The sequence below is a fragment of the Bactrocera dorsalis genome, chromosome 1 (assembly GCF_023373825.1).
Source record: "Bactrocera dorsalis isolate Fly_Bdor chromosome 1, ASM2337382v1, whole genome shotgun sequence".
Classification (NCBI taxonomy): Eukaryota; Metazoa; Arthropoda; class Insecta; order Diptera; family Tephritidae; genus Bactrocera; species Bactrocera dorsalis.
This window is the reverse complement of record NC_064303.1, coordinates 88947053-88969807: the sequence shown is the minus strand read 5'-3', so window position 1 is coordinate 88969807 and position 22755 is coordinate 88947053. Positions and strand designations below refer to the sequence as shown.

The window sequence follows — 22755 nt, the reverse complement described above, 5'->3', positions numbered from 1 at the left end:
TATATTACTTTGTATATAACTGAAACTAAATTATATTTAATTTATTTTAACATTAAAAAAAACTAACTTTAACGTCACTGACATAATTAACTAACAAATTAAACAAATAAAAACATAAAGTCAAAAACAAGTTATTGTTAATTTGATATTGTTTTAGGGTAGGAGGTGTGTTCAAAAAATAACGGCAATTTTAAAATTAAAAACCCAGCTTCGGGTTTAAAGACGACGCAGTTAGCCTAACAAGTCTCGAGCGCACAAGTTCTCAAGATTGTATTACCGAAACAATTTCTCGGATCAACTTGAAAATTTAGGACAATATTCTAGAGGTGTTGTAGAACTTAATAAGATAAACAAAACATAAATTTTTTTAAAACCCGTAAGCCCATCTAACCCCTTAATTGCTTATTTTGAATGCAGCAGCAGCCGCTAAGGTTAGACGTGTTTTTATGAGATTGGTGTATGAAAGAAATATATCAAAGAATTTGTTTCTAAAATCCTAAGCCAAAAACAATGATTTAACGATGCACCAGGCTCTCTAATGGGCCAACATGACTTCAGGCCGCTTTCCTATTTTCCTGTTTCCAAAAATAAAGAGAATTAAATGTTCATCGCTTTAGAAGCATAGATGACATTAAAAACGCATCATGGAAATAGCTAAAGGATTTCCCAAAAAACGAGTTTAAGAAGCGCTTCGATGACTGCAAGAGGCTCTGGCATCATTTTGAACATACCTCGTACATAAAGAATGTCCCAAAATGAATGCAAGTTTGGAATTTTATACCGGGTGTCCCAAAATTAACACAATGTTTGAATTCGCCGCCATTTATGTAGTGTTGGCAACCCTAAAACAACCAATCGACAGCTGACAGTTTTAGTTTTTTAAAAATATTTCAAAAACAAGTAAGGAAGGGCTAAGTTCGGGTGTCACCGAACATTTTATACTCTCGCATGATAAAGTGATAATCGAGATTTCATTATCCGCCATTTACATATTTTTTTATTTTGCTGTAAAATTAATTAGAAATAAATTGTGAGAGATTTACCGATATTTTCGGTGAAAAATTAGGTTAGGTTAGGTTAGGTTAGGTTAGGCACTGAGTTCTTCGTGTTCGATATCAGGGACCTTGAAAAGTTATAGTCCGATCACGACAATTTTTCCACAAGGGATACCTCAGCTCAAATACCGTATTTGTGTAAAGTTTTATTCCGCTATCATCATTGGTTCCTAATGTATATATTATACAGAGAAGGCATCAGATGGAATTCAAAATAGCGTTATATCGGAAGAAGGCGTGGTTGTGAACTGATTTCACCCATATTTCGTACATGTTATCAGGGTGTTAAGAAAATATTATATACAGAATTTCATTGAAATCGGTTGAGTATTTCCTGAGATATGGTTTTTGGTCCATAAGTGGGCGACGCCACGCTCATTTTCAATTTAAAAAAAAAAGCCTGGGTGCAGCTTCTTTCTGCCATTTCTTCCGTAAAATTTTGTGTTTCTGACGTTTTTTGTTAGCCGGTTAACGCACTTTTAGTGATTTTCAACATAACCTTTGTATGGGAGGTGGGCGTGGTTATTATCAGATTTCTTCAATTTTTGAACTGTATATGGAAATGCCTAAAGGAAACGACTCTATAGAGTTTGGTTGACATAGCTGTGGTAGTTTCCGAGATATGTACAAAAAACTTAGTAGGGGGCGGGGCCACGCCCACTTTTCCAAAAAAAATTACTTCCAAATATGCTCCTCCCTAATGCGATCCTTTGTGCCAAATTTCACTTTAATATCTTTATTTATGGCTTAGTTATGACACTTTATAGGTTTTCGGTTTCCGCCATTTTGTGGGCGTGGCAGTGGGGGGATTTTGCCCATCTTCGAACTTAACCTTCTTATGGAGCCAAGAAATACGTGTACCAAGTTTCATCATGATATCTCAATTTTTACTTAAGTTACAGCTTGCACGGATGGACGGACAGACGGACGGATTTCATCTCTACTCGTCACCCTGATCACTTTGGTATATATAACCCTATATCTGACTCTTTTAGTTTTAGGACTTACAAACAACCGTTATGTGAACAAAACTATAATACTCTCTTTAGCAACTTTGTTGCGATAGTATAATAAAGAAAGCTTGACGGCCGCAGTTCGAAAATTTCATACCAAATATGGTCGGAATAGTGTTTTCTCGGCAATTTTTAATTGAAAAGTCAGCTAATTTAAACCTTACGTTAATGCAACAAAATTTAAACATTTATGCATATTTGTATATAAATATACATATATTATAATATATAATCATTTACAAATTTAATTTTTTCTTTAAATACATTAAGATCTACTTAACTGTCGCGACCAAATTTTGGTAATTCTTGCTTAGTATAGTTCAAAACTAAAAGTTTAAAAATTTTTTGACATTTTCAACTTTCTTTCGTAAATAAAATCGTAAAATCACAGCTAAATAAATTAAATTAAATATTGCAATAGCCAATTATACTACAATTTTTTTAAAACTATAAGTACATATATATTATATCCAAAGCCTTAATTTAACATATGCGATCATACATAAAGCTATGTATGGAGTTAAGTATGTATGTACATATGAATAACAATATTCATAGGAAAGATCATTTTGCCCCACCTTATAAAATAAATATTATAATATTGCAATTAGCACTAATGCACACATACAAATATGCCTACAATTACAATGAAACTACAACTAATACCCAGAGGTTGCTTTATACTACTTAGAAACTTACATATACTTAAATAATCTCTCGATGGGCTAGTATAGCTCATAACACCCAGCTACACATTGCAAACTTACATACATACATATTAACAACTCTAAATACAAGCAATTCCCCTTTCCATAAACGGAAAAAGGTACGCACAACTTACGCTGCGGGTGGCATATTTTGGTCATAATAAAACCAGCGGACCACTCAAATGCATTACAAATATGTCTTAAGTCAAGTGTTAAGTACCTTAAATTACACATCGTTCTAGAGTTAATTAAACGTATTAGACGGTGGCCGTGAGTCATAAGAGCCCGGCGTATATGACCAATATGGCGGTGGGCGTGTAAAAACGGGTGTACTATTGTTGTTGTTGCCACTACTTGCAGTACTGCTATGCGCAACCGTCGTCTCAGCGCCCGTTGAAGCGGTTGGTAATGCTGTTGTGGTTAAGGTTGATTGCTGTGGTTGCAATAAATTTGTACTTGTTGCATTAAGTTGGTGCTGATTTGTTAAAGCAATGTTGGGCGAATTGCTCATACCAATAGGCGATGGCATAGACGTGGGAGAAGGTGATGGAAAACCATGACTCGACGTCGACGATGGTGAGGTGAGATCTGTTTGCAGGTTGTGATAATGATGATGATGCAATCCTATGGCATGGCTGTGGTGATGATGATGTTTGTAGGAACTCAACATACTTGTTGTGGGATCACAACCCTGTGCCTGCGCTTGGCATGCCGCCATCAAGCCGTGAAAATCGAATTTGTAGGCATAACGTTTCCCGTGCACTTTAGTCATTATGTTTTTATCGTAGTAATATCTGTAAAATAAATAAAACGAATTTTTAGAACAGAAATCAACAACAATAAAGGGAACTTAATATTGGACAGGGAGAGGGGGAATTAAATATACTTAAGGGGTATGCGTAAAATTGGAAAAAAAAATTTTAAAAAGTCCGGGGGGGCGTAGGGCGGATGCGTTGGAATGGCGACCTTGGTTAAGTAGCTGTTCACAAGAGAGGCGGTGTGAGCCGGAGGGTTGTGGTGCTGCAACTTCCAATCGACTATCGATGTCTTGTCAAAGACAATTGACCCTTCGTTTGAGTCTCTGGAAGACTTCCACGTAAAACTTGGCGTTGACGGTTTGCCCAGGAGGAACAAATTCATGGCCTTTGATGTTAAAAAAGACAATGAGCATCGTTTTCACTTTGGATTTGCTCATCCTTCCCTGTTTTGGGCGAGGAGACGCCGGTGTGTGCCACCTCTTTGTATCGGGATCATACTCATAGATCCATCCATCCAACATCTGGGTAAGCCTACTTGATCATATAAAGCGTCTCTGTCGTAGATTTACCATGTTTTCCACAGAATTTAATCGCGTACCTCTGCTCTAACGAACGCTGCATTTTCGGCTAGCACCACTCACAGAAACACGTTGCGCGAAAATATTTGTCCTAACTCTCCAGCTGCTCGGAGACAACTGACCAGCCGCTCGTTCGTTAGCTAGGAACGCCCACAACCGAATCCAGTCGGTGCGCACACGCTTCGCAGAACAGTCGCCGCGGAGAAAACCAGTCCTATTACTTTCCAGACAAACCCTGCATACCTTCAAAACAACCTAACAAAATTTTGTTAATTTTTTGGAGTTACAAACTTCTTAAGTGAAGCCGCGCAGTTTATGTATACCTATGTATGTATGTATGTCCTGAAAATTCTAAGAGATTTAATGCAGCAGTTTTCTAAAAAAAATATAAGAATCACTTTTTTAGGCGGTCACTCTAGATCTGTCCGTAAATCCCACTATCCGCTTGATATGTTCAAGGTAAAATCAAATGAACTTTTAAAATCTAAAATAGGCAACTGTTATGTTACATAATTCAATTCCAGTATTATAAACTTTCCCTCAATGTTAAACGCACACTACCTAAGACCTATCAGAACAGCTCAAACAAATGTGTGTAATCTTACATTAAAACCGCAATTTTCTTCTGAATTAACTATCTCCTATATGTTATGCTAAAACTTTCAACAACACTGTAAATGCTTATACACGTTTATAAAAAGTTCAGATAACTCTCATGCGATATTCTAACACAATGGCTGCAAGATCTCCCTATTCATTCATACTTAAACTCATACACATCGCCACTTATACCACTCCCCCAGTTACCTTCCCACACAAAGTCTGTATTTTCTGTTGCTTTCTTTGATTTTGTTTCGAGTTTTGTTTTACTTCTGAGCGAGTGCGCACCGCAATGCCGGCATTAATGCTCGATTGTTTACTCGCTCGCTCTTGCTTACCTTAAAGCTCTGCTGAGTTTGTCGTAATTCATATTTGGTTTTGCCTTTCGTTCGCCCCAACGCTTAGCAACTTCATCAGGGTCGATGAGTTTGAATTCACCATTGGTGCCCTCCCATGTTATGCAACTGGCGTTAGACGAATCGGCGAGCAGTTCAAGTAGGAACTGCCATAGTTGAATTTGTCCTGAACCCTGCGCCACCAATCGATGGGATGCGGCATTTAGTAGCTGATAGGGATCTACAAAAGATTAAAGAAGAAGAATAAAAAAATTATATTATTAATTACAAATTGTGACAATTTCTGCGATAATACAAATGTGCTGAATACAATTATGTGTATGTACAACTGTGTTCGAAATAATAGCAGTGGCATAACCAAGAATTCAAATGAAGCAAAAAATCGTGTACGAGTAATTGATTTTTATTATAAATTATTATTATTGCTTTAATTCGCTCATATTCAATCTTAACAGAAATATGATTTCTTTAAATAATAAGATAAACTTCTTCTTAAAATAAATAAAAAAGTTTGTAAATGAAAATTTCAACTGTGATTAATATTGTAATAACAGTATTTTCGATTTTACATCAAAAATCAATTACTTCATTATAATAATATAATTAAAGTTTAAACAATTAGTATTTCGTCGAATGACCGTTGTTGGATAACACATCTCCTAGGCATGAAGTCCACCAACCGCTTGCATTTCTCGAGAGGAATGGCCTTCCACGCCTTCTTCATAGCACTCTATACTTGCTTCGTATTTGATGAATTCTCTTTCCTTACAACTTCTTTGACCTCTGCCCAAAGATTCTCAATTGTATTAAAGTCCCTTTGACTGAGCCGGCCCACCCATAACCTCAACTCCATTTAGAGCAAACCAATTTTTTGCCAACCTCCTTGTATGTTTATTTTGTTGATAGACCCATTTCAACAGCATTTTCCATTCAGTTTGTGGTAGCATAGTCGACTCCATTATTTCAACATACAATTTGGCATCCATGTTTTCTTTAATCTAAAATAACGGACCTATACCATAGCAAGGGAAGCATCCCCATACATTGATTTTGGCACCTTCATGTTTTACCGTCCGTGAAGCATATTTAGGATCAAATGAAGCGTTCAATGGCCGTCGTACATACTGTCGGCGTCCTCGGAAACCAAATAAAACAATTTTTGTTTCATCGGACCACAATATGCTATATGACCAATGCAGGTGCTCTTCCACACCGCTGTCGGGTTTAAGTAATGGCACCTTTCTTGAACTCTTGCCATAGAGCTTAGCTGCTATCAACTTGTTTCTTATTGTTGAAACAGTAACACTAAGGTTTAACTCATCTTTAATTTTCTTGAGGTATAAAATGGCTTTTCTCGGGCCAAACCCACAACTTTCCTCAACTGTGTCCACGAAAGAGCTTCTTTTCGTCCTCTTGTTCCCATTTTTTTGCATTTGCAAATCAATTTGGCTGAAGATCCGAGCAAATCTTCGATAAATTTGTAAGATTTTCCTTCCGTCAAAATTTTTTTAATGAGATTTCGTTCTTCCTTAGAACAATGTTTGGCTCGGCCCATTTTTCAAAAGAAATATCTTTTGAAATTTAAAGAGCGATCTATTCACTAATGAACTGTTTTTTGAATTAACATTAATTAAAATTTTCGCATTTCAATCAAATTCTTTAAAACAATATGACTATTTCGTTTGAACTGCTATTTTAAGTCACATTGGAAAGAAAATACGGATCATAAAAAATAACGGGACTCCAAGAATGTAATAACTGTATCAAAAAACAATTTGAACCCAGAGTGCCAATATTTGGGTCCATGTTCTGGCATAAAAAAAAAATAAATGAGAAGAATTGTTTAAGTGTAAAACTAACATTGTTATAATTTTCACAAGCCACTGCTATTATTTCGAACACAGTTGTATGTACGTACATACAAATTTTAGCTCTACCAATGTAGTATATACAGTATATATGTATATGTTTTTTGTTATTGTAAGTCTATTAAACAAGAAATGTTGCCAAATGGGTTACAGCTAATTTTAAATACTTTATAACCGCAAGGCCATAAAAAATTCAAAAGCTCACGTAGATATTTGATCGCTTAGCAACCTATTACCAGGCGCAACTACTTGAACACTTTGGATTTACTCAATACGCTTTTACCGCCGAACCAGGCTGTCGCTCTTGCTATTTCCGTTACGTCGTCAACGGATTAGATAAGTGTTATAACAAGTAGATACAGTAGATTCTCGAAGAAGTTAACAAAAAAAATCCCAAGCGTAATTAACTTTTTCGAATTATCAACATAACTTTATTCGATAACTTATTCGTCGTTATCGTTACCTGGCATCGTCAGTTAACTTATCGGGATTTCATCGTATTTGTATATATTAAATGTGCTGCTCCTATTCTAACTAACAGTAAGAACAATTTAGCGCTTGAATTCTCCAAGTTAGGTAGACAAACATAAACATACCATACATATGTTTGTATGTATGTTTGTAGATATCTAAGTTTCTTCGGTAATATGAATTTTAAATTATAACTTACAAACTCATTAGCTTTAAGTTGAAATTAAGCACCGAAAAATCAAATATTTTGAGGAAGAATTTCTTAAAGCTTTGTTTAATCAACCACTTGAATAATTTTTTTCCACATGTTTCTATTATGCAGAGTAAATTGATAAAATCGCCTTTATTTTTTCTAGAGGCATAAAGCATTCCTCGAGTGTCGGTGGTAGTCGGCCAAAAATAACATTATTTTATTACTTTCCTTGCTAATAATCTGTCTCTTTTCATTCTAATTTCGAGCTGAGCATTAAATTCCGTCTAATGTATGTACATATGTATGTTTGTCTCCGCCCTGGGACTTACTAAATATAGTGTTATCTAATCTGACTATAATTATAATGAAATGTTCGGTTACCTTTAAAATAACGAAAAGGCATAAGTGATTGGACGTGATAAATTTATTTACGTCATTTCCCTTTCATATTTCGGGATTCGAGAATAAAAAGAGATTTTAATCATCGAAAATCGCTTTATTGTTTTTCAAAATATTCGCCATTAAGATAAATAACCTTTTGTAGTACTTTTGCCACTCTGATTAGGGTATTTCCAAAACATGTCTTTTGAACGCATAAATCGCCTTTTCAGGTGTTGAAAAACGTTGACCTCTTAGTTTATTTTTTACGAGTTGGTTTAAAAAGAAGTCTTTCGGCTCCAAGTCAAGACTATACGGAAAATGACTCATTAAACCGATGCTTTGAATGCTCGGAGGTTGGTTTTCTTGATTTCTTGATTCTTGACAACTGGCAAACAAATGGTTGTATACCACTCAGAATATACTTTCTCGCGTTGTACCGGCGGTATGGTTGCGACATGTTCAATTTTTCCCAAAAAACAGGCAACCATTTGCTTGAAATTTCTTTGTGCGAGAACAAGTTTTAAGGGATCTTGAAACACCCGTACAGTCGACTGCTGTCTGTAGTTACGTTTGTCAAATGTTCATGCAATACTGAATGTATGGCAATGCCACTAGTGCCTACAGTTGTCCCAATCTCATAAGAGGTCACATCACCATCTGGCAATATCAGTTTGTACACAGCATCAATAGTTTTCGGAAAAAGAACTGGTTTTGGACGAACTTCCCGAAATGGCCTTCAACTTCTTCAGCGAATTTTGTTTTATCTCGTCAATCGACTGAAAACGGGTTCGATTCGGATCATTGTTGACTTGTCAAACTCATAAGTCCTTGTTTCATCGGCAGCTATAATGCTCTTCATGTTCCGCTACTCTTTTTTTTTAAAAATTTCATATCGGGACGAGTCGAGCAAGAACGCGTTTCATACTCAAAATATCCACCAAAATCATTCGAACGGACCCGCGAGAGATGACGAACTTTCTTGCCATCTCTCTAACACTTGCCTGACGATTTTCAAACACTATATCTATTTTCATCAGTTGAAGACGTTGAAGATCAGCCAGAACGAGGCATGTCTTCAACGATAGCTCGACCGTCTTTGATGGCTTTATACCACTCGTATGCTTTTGTTGTTGATCAATGTGAATCACCGTAAGCTTTTTCCGCGCAAAATTCGAGACAAGTTCTCTGTTCGATATTTTTATCCATTGTAAAAATCGCAACGTACTACTAATTATAATTTTCGGGTGCTTTTTTTGTCCCAATATATGGTACCCAATAACTCTAAACTAAACATCTGGTATTTAACAAAATTAAGACAATTCTTTTGCAAAATTCTGATAAGTTTTTCGATTATTTTTGTGTAATATTTTATGCTGCTACTAAACAAAGATAACGTAACCGAACTTTTTTTATGGGCACACTTCAAAAGTCGGACAATTGGTGATAACTGTCGTAAAATTATACGTCACGCGGCAGGTGCTTAGATGAAGCGTGGATCACCGAAGCAATCGAGAAAGTGATTTAGTCATGCCAACAATTTTGCTTTGTCATGAGTTTCGGTGTTCCCCTGAAAGCAAGCCAACAGGTGTTTAAGTTATTCCCACACTGATATCTCTCATATCGATTTCTTATCAGCGAGTTTTACCAGACCGACTAGACACAATTGTTTGCTATTGTTCATATGTACATATGTATATACATACATATGTATATATAAATTTTTGTAGATAGTGTAGTCAATATGTTCAGCTCGTCTAATTTTACTTTTATTTTATGGTATAATTTTTATCCATTCATCTATTGATAACACAGTTATATATGTACATATGTATATACATAGATAGAGTGATTGTGGTGGTGTTAGATATTTGTATACTCAGTCGATGAAATTTGGCAAATTTTAATAATTTTGCTGATAATAGTAAAGAAAATGAAACGAAAAAAATTAACGCTATACATAAATATATTATATATGTACATATACATATGTATATCAATGAGTCATACTTGACACACGCGCTACTGTCGAACTACTTGTCTCTCAGGTATCTTTACAGAATAATTACCAAAATTTGCAATTTACATAAATGCAACTCGTCAAAATTGGGCTGATGTCGCAAAAAGATATTACATTACGTTTAGATAAGCAATTTTGTAAATCAGACGAATACACACCGGTGTACTTTAAAATAGATTCGATAACCCGGTTAACATATTTCGCTAGATTATAATGTAAAATATAGATTAACCGGATCAAATTGAATTTTGGAAACAGGAAGTCAAAGCAATAAAGCTGAATGGGTTCAAATATGGCGAATACAGTGGACTAGGCAGTAGTCCCTATCCTAAGTGGGTTGTTGCATGGTAGAAGAGCACCTTTTTCTTTGTTTCTTACGACAGTTTCATTTTTTGCAATTCGGCATTGAATAGACCGAATAATCCGGCACAATAAAATCCTGTGACCATTTAACCGTTCTTGAGAAAAACGTTGTAGATTACACCTTGTCAATCTTAACCTCTGGTATGTCGCAAGATATATCATATGTTTCGTTGTATTTGTTTAATATGTCTACTGTCTCAGCTATACGAGTATATTGAGCCAATAAAGATCGTTAATTTCTGTCAGGTGTGGCCAACAAAACAAATTTTTGACTTTTTGAATCCTTACAAAACCAAGAATAAAATTACCGACCGACCGATATTGTTCTTTCTCTGTTTTTATAAAATCCGCATATACGTGGAAGCGGGTGTCCACAAGCGGTGAAACAAAGCCATTACCACTAGTCAGATTCAGAGAAAATTTGGACACCAGTCATCTACGAGAATAATTCTTTCGCGTTAGAGGCGCAATCAGATGTTGAAATATTTACGAATCGGGAATCGAATTTAATTTTTCATGATCAGTATGAAAAGTTTAACAAGAGTAACAACGAATAAAGGAAACCTACTAACAATAATTGTGTTTCCAATCAAAATATTAACTCTAAAAAATAGTACGAATTTGTTCAAATTTTAAAATTCTGAATTTATTCTTCAAAACCTATGTTGTCCCCCTCAAAGTAACGCCCCTTGACACCAATACACTTGTGCCAACGTTATTTCCAATCCTCGAAACAGTTGTTAAAGTTATTTTCCGGAATAGCATTCAATACGCGTGGCGTTTCAAGTTTAAGGTCTTCAACTCACAAAGGAAAATGCAGTATGCCATGGTGCATTGTCGTGGTGCAATAGCCAAGAGCTTTCCGTCCATAATTCCAGCCTCGTTTTACGAAGAGTTTGCGCAAACGACGCATAACACTCAAAGAGTCGCAAGGAATTAATAGGGCACCACACCTCGATAATCGATTAACATAATTTTTTATCTGCTTTAACGTGGTTTTTTGCCTTCGTGATATTCGGCCGATTGATCGTCTGTTTCCGGCGCATAAGTATAGATTCGTGACTCATTACTAGTAATAACACATTTCATGACATCCTGGTAGACGGAAAGCATTATTTCGCAGACATTAACATAACGCTCTTTTTAGGAAAAAATTAGTGACTTTGGAACCAATCGTGCTTTCACTTTTCTTAGGAACAAATGATCTTTCAGCACTGATCCGATATTTCAACGGTGCTATTAAGATCTTTGACTGTTAATCATCGATTCTCAAGCACTAATTCTTTTATTTTATTGATTAATATTGATAGTCGTCCTGGACATGGTTCGTCGTCAAGGCGTTCTCGACCCTTTTTGAATAATTTGTACCAGTCAAAAACACTTACTTGAGACAAACAATTACATCGAAGGCATTTTCCAGCATCCAGAACGTTTCGACACCAGAAATTTGATTCCACAAAATTTAATGGAAAAAAAGTTGAATAATTTCACGTACCGTAAAATCGCCGTATGCACTTTATGTACTTCAGAAGGACAAACGTATACTAAACATTAATGATTGTTTTGATGTGACACTTGCACCAATACCAATCTACAAAAAAATTATTTCAACGAATGGGTTTCCTACTATTCTTTGCCCACATTTAAATTCATCAGAATATTGAATACTTATTTCATATAAGGTAAAAAAGATTATATGAGATCCCGACAATCTAGTCTCTCAAATATTGTGCTTCCTATAATGTTATTCAGAACCAGAAAGAAAAGTAATCGACCCACAACTTCAATATTAGAGATAGTATTTAGCAACAGCTATTTTATAGTATTATTATACCCACGAGATCAGTGGATTTAGTCGTATCTGTCGTATTCGTCTGTTTTTCTGTCTGTTTGTATATAACGTAAACTCGTCCTTCAGTTTTTGAGATATCGTTTTAAAATTTTGAATACGTTTATTTCTCCACAAAAATCTATATCTGCCACCCAAATAGATCCACCAAAATAAAGCCATTGAACAGAAAACATTTTTATTTCACAAGATGTCTTTACGAAATTTGCCACAGTCCAAGAAAACGATACAAGATCCGAACAAATTATTCTGATCGGATCTTTATAACATATAGCTGCTCAGGGGCGGATCCACGATTAAAATTTATACGTTATTTCCATCATAAGTGACACTCCGTGAGGGAAAAGACTTGGAGTTGCAAGTATAAAGTTATATAGTACCCCCTCCAAAGCTCTACACTAGATCCGTTCCTATATCTGCCATACAAACTGGCCGATCAATGGCATTTCTACAAGAAATGCGTCTGCGAAGGACATTATGCTTCGGCACCGCCGAAATTAACATTTTGTTTTTTGGTTATAAACAATAATTTAATTATTTTTTGAAGATCTTAAAATGAACACCCCTTAAACTGGCTATATACATAATTTCCCTTTTTATTTTCAACTGTTGTTATAGTCAAAAAATTTTTAATTGTATTTCTCATCATTTTTAGACTAAGCAGACTTTTTCATCTTACTTGCACATTCACCGCGCAATGTGTTCGAATTGCACTAGGAAATGTGGTAATGTGAACATTTATCTTACATAATAAATTGTTGAAAAACAATTTAATTGAGTTTATGGTATAAGCATACAACAAAAAGCCAACTGCTGTGTCACTTCTTCTTAAATATCGTATTTAGTCATTCCAGGAATTTTATGAAATACCATTTGTGACTCATTCAACAACAGAGCACTGCAACATATTGCCAAAAACAAATTGAACTGAAAATATTTCACTTTTTTTTATTTGCTACTGTAGTGAGCTAAATTAATTCTCACCGAAAGCGCCATTATATAGGATAGACCGCCCAGATACCGGATGGTGATGGTAATGCTGGTGATGTATGTGTGGCGCCGGTGCTTGCATACGTACACCGAAGCGCCACATCACGCCCACATCTACACTCACACTCATTTCAAGTATTTCTTGTTATTATTATTTGGTTTTAATTTTTTTGTTTTTTTTTTATTGTTTTAGTTTTGCAAGCATTTGTCTGGTTTTATTGTGCATTTTATTTTTTTATTTCTTAATTATTCATTCGTTAAATAAAACCGTTTTCTGCGAAATTCACATAATTTTAGCAAATTGTAGTAATGAAAATATTTATTGCTGCACTTCTGTACTTGACATTTTTCGTTCAATTCGTTTCTACTATCATAATTTGCTGTTATATATTTTTAGAGACAGTTAACTGCCAATTCACCTTGCACACAACCGTTTAGCTTTAGTTCTCGATAACGACTGACTTTTGACTTCTGCGAACACAATTCAGCAACTGCAAGTCACTGCTGAAAGCATATGAACGCCGTTTTACGAAGAGGGACCGCCTTCTTTCTGCGGCTTCAATCAACTTCCCACTGCACACCACCGCCCCCACATTTTTCTTTTTTATTGCAAGTTTATCACTTTGCCATTTTTCACCTGCACAGTTGGTGGTCGGCGTGGTTGCTTACAGCTAAGCGCTGGTAAAGACAATAAGCGCCCATACCCACAACGCAGCCGTATTGATCAAGGGCACGTGCGCCCACTTCCAAAACAAGTACACACATCACCGTCACTACACCCCCACAGTTTGTTATGCCCAAACTGCTGAAAAGATTATCGGTAATCTCAGGAGTTAATCCTGCTTGGAATAAAAAACAAATCAATTAACTATGCAATTCTGATACGATTTCAACTTGTAAAGCAAAACACATACAACTTTTTACATATACATACATATATACACATATTCATATGTATGAGGGTCTTACGATAAATACATTACCGTCGTTATCGCAAGTGAAATTTGCTATTATGTTGTACATTTTCTTAGACTACTCATCACTTTTAGTCGAATCGGCCAGGAATTTTGTTCTTACTACGATTTGATTTTTGGTTTTTAGAAGGGAAATTGTGCAGTGTAATGAAAGATTCTTTGATGGCGGCCGTCAAAAATCGGTTTAACGAGATTGAGCTTGGTCACACGTCGGATTTCGTGATCTGCACCCAAGTGCCCCGCACATAGCTACCATGGCAGATAACACTACAAAAGTCTTGTATTGATAAATCGTCGATTGACTATCTTTCTGGGATTCACAAGATGTGATTTACATTGCCTATGGCGAGAAATGCAAAACTGTCTACTCTGCCACGTCCAAATTTTGAGCAGGTTCTTTCCCGAATATCACAAAAAATATTCCGTTTGGCTCTGTACTCTTTCACCTTACAACAACTTATCGGCTTATAGTACCTAAACCGTCGAAAACGGAAAACATCATTGCCTATTTTGTGAAACTTCAGAAAACGTATATTTCTGACGGGTTAAAAAAACTGGAACATCACTGGGTTAGCTTGAGCTAAACAAAGACTTCGTTAAAAATCACCAGTTTTCCAAAATTCTCATTTTATTTTTGTTGGTTAAGTACTTATCGGATGATATATATGTTTGCATACAATTTTGAAACCATTTACTACACCACAAACTGTAGTCCAAAGAATTCAAATTCAAAGATCCAGACGGCAATTCATCTTCTTTCATATGAAACCACGAATATTGCTTTTAATTTTTGCCTTGTGTGCTGGAGCAGCATATTGCTGGAAGATCCAATGCTTTACATCGAAGAAAATATTGCTTAACTCCTTTACAAAGCCTTCTAAAACATTCTACTGATAGACTTTTACCACAGTTTTAACGCATTTTTCACTGAAGGGAAGAGGTGTGATGCCTTTACAGGAGACTCCCAACCAAACCATCAGCTGGATGATGACCATTGTGGACCTCGGAGGACATTTGTTGCGTTGGAAGCTTTCACGTATGTATATTTTGTCGTTTTGCTTATTAAAAACTTTTTCAGGAGTGAAAATTTTTTCATCTGTAGGAAGGATACTTTTATGGCAGCTTACCATGAGAAACTGTAGAAGCCGTTTGCATTTGTTGAGCCTAATCTGCTGCAAGCCGGCTGTCAGAAGATGACCAGTTGACCAATGGTAAGCCTTCTTGTACAGAATATCTCGAATACGTCTTGACATTTATCTGCTCGATATAGCCATTCCCTTGACTGTTTTCTGAAGGGATTTCTGCGTTACGTTTGCGAACTGTTCTTCATGGCTCCAAACACGTGAGGACGACTATTTCTCTTGTCATCAATTGCAAATTTATTGGGAAAAGGATCAATAGGACGGTAAAAACAAGGTTCTCGTAATACTAAGATTTTTGAGAATCTAATAAATTTCACGTACATAAGCTTCTTCCACATTATGTAAATCAATCACCGCAAATTTTCTTTCAGCTCGTCACTCGTTTGTTAATAAGCGAAAGCAAACACTGCAGTGATTATTAACTAAAAAATTAAATTATAATAAAAATACCGGAACTTTTTTCTGCGATTTTGTTCTCTCCGTACGCATTGTAAACTTTGTAACAGAATTTATGACAAGACTAAGACCATTTTATTGAAAACTATCAGAGACGCAACCCACTTTATTAGACCCCAGCAGAACTCTGTTGGAGACGATATTTGTAAAAGCTTTTTTTACTCTACTTTTACTCTAGTATAAGGTCCTTATACATACTAGAGTAAAAGTTTCAACATCTCTGCGAGAATCGTTAGTCACACATACATGCAACTTCGTGAGCATGTTAAACATATTATTTTTCAAATATATTTTGCAGGACGCAAATAAACACATGTTTATGTACATAATAATTTAAGTAAATAAATTTAATGGTGAAAAGTTGGCCACCTTGATTATAAACACCCATCCACACACACATACATATATATGAACCAACGGGTTTGTTGTTTTCCTAGCATATAAATGTCAATAACAAAGTTTCAGTGGCTTTACATATTTTAGACGCGCTATTCGAGACTTTGCTGTATGAAACAGGAAGCGCGGAAATGAATATTTTCCTGTCGCATTTACTTGAAGTTCAGCCCGTCATGCGCGCACGATGAACGCCTGCTGTGTGTCAGGACAATCAAATGCTTACTTAATTCTGGCGACAGGAGCGAACAGTGTGCTATTTCGTTCATATGTGTGTGTAAATAAAATATACCTATATATATGTATGTATGTATGTATATATAATCGATTTTTGGCTTATTAGAGTTTAGATCCCCTTCTTTGGGGAAATGTAGAATAATTCAGCTTTAACTAAGGGTTTTGCCGAGCAAAAACCGTAACACCTTCAAAGTATTCCCAAAAAACCAAAAACTGAAATTAAAAAACCTTCTCGGCATTACCTGTGGTAAACAATCTAACGAAGGATCCTTAATTTTTTGATTCAGTACAAAGTTATGAGAGGAACTGAAATCAAATTTTTTAACGACACATATCGTCTAATTTCTGCCATTGCCGTATTTTATTTTACTGATTTTAATTGTGTAGTCTCAAAAAAATCACAAAATATGCGTGTTCAAGGTCAGGACCTTCTTGAAATCGAGCCAGACGTCAGTGAAATAAGTTTTAATCGCCTCAATTAATCAACAATTATTTTTTTTTTAATGTGTTACCCGCCAAATTAACAACAAAATTGTATTGGCCTGCATCACTGTGCGCTACACAGACAATGATGGGGTCGCAAAGCTTTCTCGCAAAGCGGGAGGATTACTTTGATTTTATTATTAGATACCACATCCTGTGAGAAATTATCATATTTACATCGTTTATTAACGGCATCACTCCCGCTGAAGTAAAGACTTGTCGAGTTGGCATCATTTTCGTTGCATGACTTAGAAGACTCTTATCTAAATGTTTAGGTGGCTTAGAACTCATCACTAATCCAGGTGAAAAGTTAAGTCAACAATCACCGTTAAGTGCGTTTAATAACACAACAATAAAGTGTTTGAGCACCGCCTACTGATTAAATAAAGTTGTGTTATTATTGAAAGCTTGCGCACAAAGAAATTGACTGGAGCATAATGTTTTCGCTTCGCTCTGAAGACAATACACATACTTTTGACTATTGTGACTTCATTTAATGATTCCATACCATTTGCACTTGTCTAACGAGATTAAATAGTTAAAACTGCATGCCATTTCAAATGTAATAAACTAAACTATTTGGATAAAGGTATTAACCATGTAAGTGACAGATTCTCACGGATCCTGTGCGGCAAGGGGGTTTGTATCAACCCTATAAGTATGCTTGTGTAAGATATATTCGTACTCATTACGAACTTTCCAAGTCACGCACACATGTGTGTGTACGTTATCAGTAAATACGCGTTTAAGCAGTGAAAGAAATGAAGACATACTGCTGTACATAAATAAAATAAGACGGCGGTAAATGGTCAAGATGCAACCGACTACAATGGCCACATGCTCACATGTATACACACACCCTCAACGAAATTTACCGCAATGCGATTTCGATCTAAATAAGTGCGGCTATTATTAACCAGATTGAGGATGTGGAAAAAGGATTCAATGCTCAGAAAAGTGGCGTTTGGCCACAAGTGAGGATACAATGAGCAAATAACGCGAGACTGAATTTCATTTAATGTGAAAGTTGGTCATTGCCTTTTTTCTTCTACACACTTGTTAATACTAACTAAATTGCCCTAACGGAATCGAAATCCCGTGGTGGCCATTTTCAATGATAGTCAATTGATTTTCATGATGATAACGGAAACCTATTTTTTATTGCAAAAGATTTACGAGTTCTCTTTTTTTTTGGAACGAGTGAAGGTCAAGCAAATCTTTGCTGGTGCACTTTGGAAAGAAAATAATTATATCTGCAACATATGAGTTTAAAAATGTCCAAACAAAGGGGGTTATATTATATATGGAGGATGGAACCTTGTGTACATAGAAGTTCACGCAAGTGAGAAAAGTTCTCTGACTGGCAGTCATTTGAAATTAACCAGAAAATATTCTTTTACATAGGCTCAGGCAGCCCACGACTTCGGGCCTTAGGCCAAGTATCCTTTGGGTAACCAAAAAACATCCATTTGAAGGCAATCAAAGTGAGAAGGTGAAACGTCCCTTCCCAGGGTTTTGTGATGTTTTTGGGATCCGCCACTTAAAAAACACACCCAAGGAAAGGAAGAAAACAGGCTCGGATGATCGGATGAGAGACTCCCCATTTAACGACGACCACTGCAAACATATTATGGATTACGATATCCCCGCAAAACTAATACGGCTGTGTAAACTGAGCAATACCAAAAGCTCCGTCAGGATCGGGAAGAACCTCTTCGAGCCGTTCGGTACTAATCTGTTCCTGAAGAAATAATTCGAGCTGCAGAGCTTAACAGAGGATGTATCGATATCATTGGCCTCAAGAACCGCGCCGTTAGTTCTGCTTACTTCAGACTGGATAGAGAAGCGAAGCAAATTGGTGTGACTCATATCGAGTGACTCATATCGCTGTCGGTGGAACAATGAACTGTACGAGATATACTGACTGGGTCATGTCGTCCGAATGGATGAAAACACTTCAGCCCTGACAGTATTCGATGTAGTACCTGCCGTGAGAAGCGAAGGAAAAGGAAAACCTCCACTCTCAAATTAACAAAAACTTCCATAAAGCGTGAAAACACAAATTTTATTGCCTCATATTATTTACCTAAATATAAGTGTAACCAGGCTGGCTGAAAAGCTCGTATCGTTCTAAGAGAAGAGATATTAAAATTTAATCCAAATATTTAAAAAAAAAATTTTTTTAATTTTTAAAGAAATCGATAATAATCGATAAAAAGGAATTTAGAGTGTTAATGGAACATAATTTTTGATAAAGAAGTTCATCTGATAACAAAAAGTAACTTAATGGACCCTATCCAGGTTCAGTTCCAGGCAAAGCAACCATTCGAAAATGGTTTACTGTACTCCATATGGCTATTTAATCACCGACCTCATCAGCGGCGTTGTAATGAGCTTAAAAAAAAGTCAGTTACGCGCGAAAACATCAAAGGAAAGCAAAAAAAATTAGATCAGGTTTCAAAAAAATGTGTTGGCCCTAACACTCATAAATGTTTGGGTATGCGAAAATCCTGTGCAAAGTTAGTGCGGTACGAGCTACCCCAAAATCGATCGATTTGCCTTGCAATAAAAAGGAATCTGAAATTCATTTTAATCTCCGGATTTGGTCGCAAGATCTTTCTCCTTTCTCAGACTGCAATAGTTTAGTCGCTTAAAAAATTATCAAAAATAAGATGTAATTCAAAAAAAGTTAAAAAATCGCTGTATCAATATAACGTAGAATAAAATTTAAAACTTGAATTTATCAACAACGAACTGTCGAGTTGAGCCAAGGTCAAATAAATCATAACATCGAATCGAGACATCCGGAACCAAAATCGAGATCTATTCCTCTTATCCCCTGAAAAATATCAATTGAAAATTGAAAGCCGAAAATTTTTTTTTCGATTAGGTAAAATTATAATTTTTTTAGGTTTAAAAAAAATTCGAAAGAATGTTTGGTTATGCCAGTTAACATCGGTAGTTATTTAGTAGAACATTAGTAATTCTCTTAATCCAAATAAGAATTCAAATTAATGATTAAACTCATATACTTGCTAATATAACACTGCTTGCTTATATTTTCTTCATCATAACACCAATATGTATTATATTATATACAGTATATTTATGTATAAAAATTCATAAAATATTATTACTCACTTGGCTCATTTTCATTTAGCATCGGACTTGTCTCACGTCCGGTCGCACTGTACAATGTCAAGGCGAAATGTTTTGCCAAAAGTATGCCCCCCTGTCGCGAACCGGCACAAACCCAAAAATCTGCTCTACTCAATTCACACAACTCAGCACCAGTGGTGGGGAAACGTGAAATATCCGGTTCTGGATCGATTTTAAACTGTTTTGTTAACCATTTCACCCACTTTGCTATGTCATCAGTACTCCAAGCATGTGGATCCAACGGCACTTTAACCACTGGCGAAGCCGGCCGCGATTTGACACTATCACTGGATGCATCACTATCACCCTCTTCCACGTTCGACGACAATCTTTCACTTTCAACGTGCCCGCTCGTTTCATTAGCACTTGCAATCGATTTTTCAACTTCACCGTCGGCCTTTTCTGCTAAAGGCAATGGCGAATTTGACTTGGCGCGGGTTTCTTGTAGCCCACCGGTGGGCACGTTGGCGACATGACTGCCACGTAAGGCTTTTTGTTTACTATAACTATGTGCACTAAGTTTACTATTGGTATAACTAGCCCCACTCTTCCAACTGTCACTATCGGTGTCATCATCACTCGAACTATCCGAAGTACTGCTAGTGTCGCTGCTACTGGTGCTAGTGGTACTGGATCTACGACGTCTTCTCGTATCTAATTTCGAACTCTGAGCCACTGACGACACTGTTGCGTTATCTATTGGTGTTGGAAGTGCTTTCGCTTCTTCCGCGCGGGTTTGTACTTTTTGTATTTTTTTCTCACTATCCGTCGGGTGGCCATGTTCATGCATTTGAATATTTTGATAACTAATTTGAAAGTTTTTAAATAAAATCGAAGGTTTCATATATTTAAATTCACTGTTGCCATAACAATTCTTAACGGGCGTGTAGTTGAGAGTAAGCGCCATTCAAGTTGCAGTAAATAACGGTATTGCTTCGTTATAGTTTTGAAATTAAATCACAACCGAATACACAGCATTTCAACATAGTATTTAAAAACAAAAAAGAATTCAAACGGAAAATTGGTACTATGGATGATTCTATTTTATTGTCCGTAACTTTATATATTTATTTAAACTCGCAAATAAATTATTTATACTTGAAGATAAATGTTTGTTTAAGCTATTTATTTTTATTTCTTTAAATATTTTTGTTTTTGTTACACTATTTTTTAGCTTATGCGTTCACAATAAACTTTCATTTAATTTCAAAAAAAAAATCTATAAATTTCACTTTGTTTTTTGCTTAGTGTCCACTTCGCATTGGCCCTCAACTCACAACTATTCACAACTCCAAATTTATTTAGTTTAAGAAGCAACGTACTGCAATTATGCCAAGCTTACACTCGTCGTAAATTAAATCCGGCTTAAAAGCGTTTCGAATTGACGTTATCGAAAAGAAGTTCACTTTGAGAGCGAGTTATAAATTTAATAATTAAAAACAATATGATTCACATATACACGTAGTGTGCGCATGTGTATGTGGTACTAAGTTAGGCTTTCCTGGAAACCTCGCCAAAACTTGACTGTTGCCATGTGAATCATAACTTTGAAAGCATGTTCCCTGTTCCGCCTTTAGTCCGGTTCACACTTTATGAACAATATATTTCAAAGAAATCACAAATAAAACACTTGATGTAAATTTTTAAACGTAACTGTAATCCGGAAAACACCGAATGTAATTAAAATCGATAACAAATTTTCACGTTTTTCCGAAAAAGTTCCAAGTTCCGTAAACATCCAACGGGTACTTTAACCGCAGACTTGAGCACACAGCGCATTTCCGACTTCAAGCACAGCCAAACAACAAATGATTATGAATGGCGATCGCCAAATCAAAAATCTTCGACGTGAAAACCATAACTGAAAGCTTTGCTGCTTGCAAAAAAATTATGGCATGAGATTTCTGATCACCAACACTCGCGCAGAGCCGCAGACGTGTAAACTACATGAGAGCCTATATTGAGAGCATATCGCAAATGACTAAATGTATTTAGCTATTGGGGAAATAATCCATGAGACTGAGGGAATTCACAGTGACTTTGGAGACAACAAGGCAGAGCATGTGCTTGTCTATCTCTACCGCTGGAGCGACCTACGAGTTGATTAGTCATATTTGTTTACATTTTCACACATTTATGTATATGCCGGATTGTGCTTATATCCAGATAAATTAAAATGTTTGAATTAAGGCAAGTGATACATTTACGAGCATGTACATTTGTAGGTATGTAAGTTACCTTTTTTAGTGTTTTAATTGAGATAATAGACGTCATTTCCCTCTAGGAAACAAGTATTGATTTGGTCAGTAAACTCGCACACAGTTAAAAAGCGTCTTATACCAAGTATATTTTCAAGATTTTGTGAAAATAAATTGTTGTATTTTTATTATACCCTGAATAGGGTATGTTAAGTTAGCTACGAAGATTGTAACACCAGGAAGGAAACGTCGGAAACCCTAAGAAATATATGCATATTTAAATAAGCAGCGTGAGCTAAGTCGGTTTAGGCCGTCCATCCAGCTGGCTCTTTTTTTTGTGAGATATCGATCTGAACATTTGCAACCGTTCTTTTTCCCGCAAGAAGCTGATCGATTAAAATGAAGTCATAGAGTCCAAATTACTCAGATCGGACCACTATCGCATGTCAAAGCAATTAAAATTTAAATGGAGCAGATTTTTTAATGTACAATTTTTATATCGATCATAAAGCTA

The 22755-nt window shown here is 35.9% G+C and overlaps 1 protein-coding gene across 1 annotated transcript; it reads right to left on the bottom strand.

The window, feature by feature from the left end:
• Window positions 1-2263: 2263 nt before the first annotated feature.
• On the bottom strand, window positions 2264-21903 carry LOC105233545 (DNA-binding protein D-ETS-6). The gene is made up of 3 exons (XM_011215657.4): window positions 20026-21903; window positions 5050-5287; window positions 2264-3569 (listed from the first exon to the last, which is right to left on the bottom strand). The coding sequence occupies exons 1-3, from the start codon at window positions 20948-20950 to the stop codon at window positions 3020-3022; spliced, it is 1713 nt and encodes a 570-aa protein (XP_011213959.2). The 5' UTR covers window positions 20951-21903; the 3' UTR covers window positions 2264-3019.
• Between the last annotated feature and the right edge of the window lie 852 nt (window positions 21904-22755).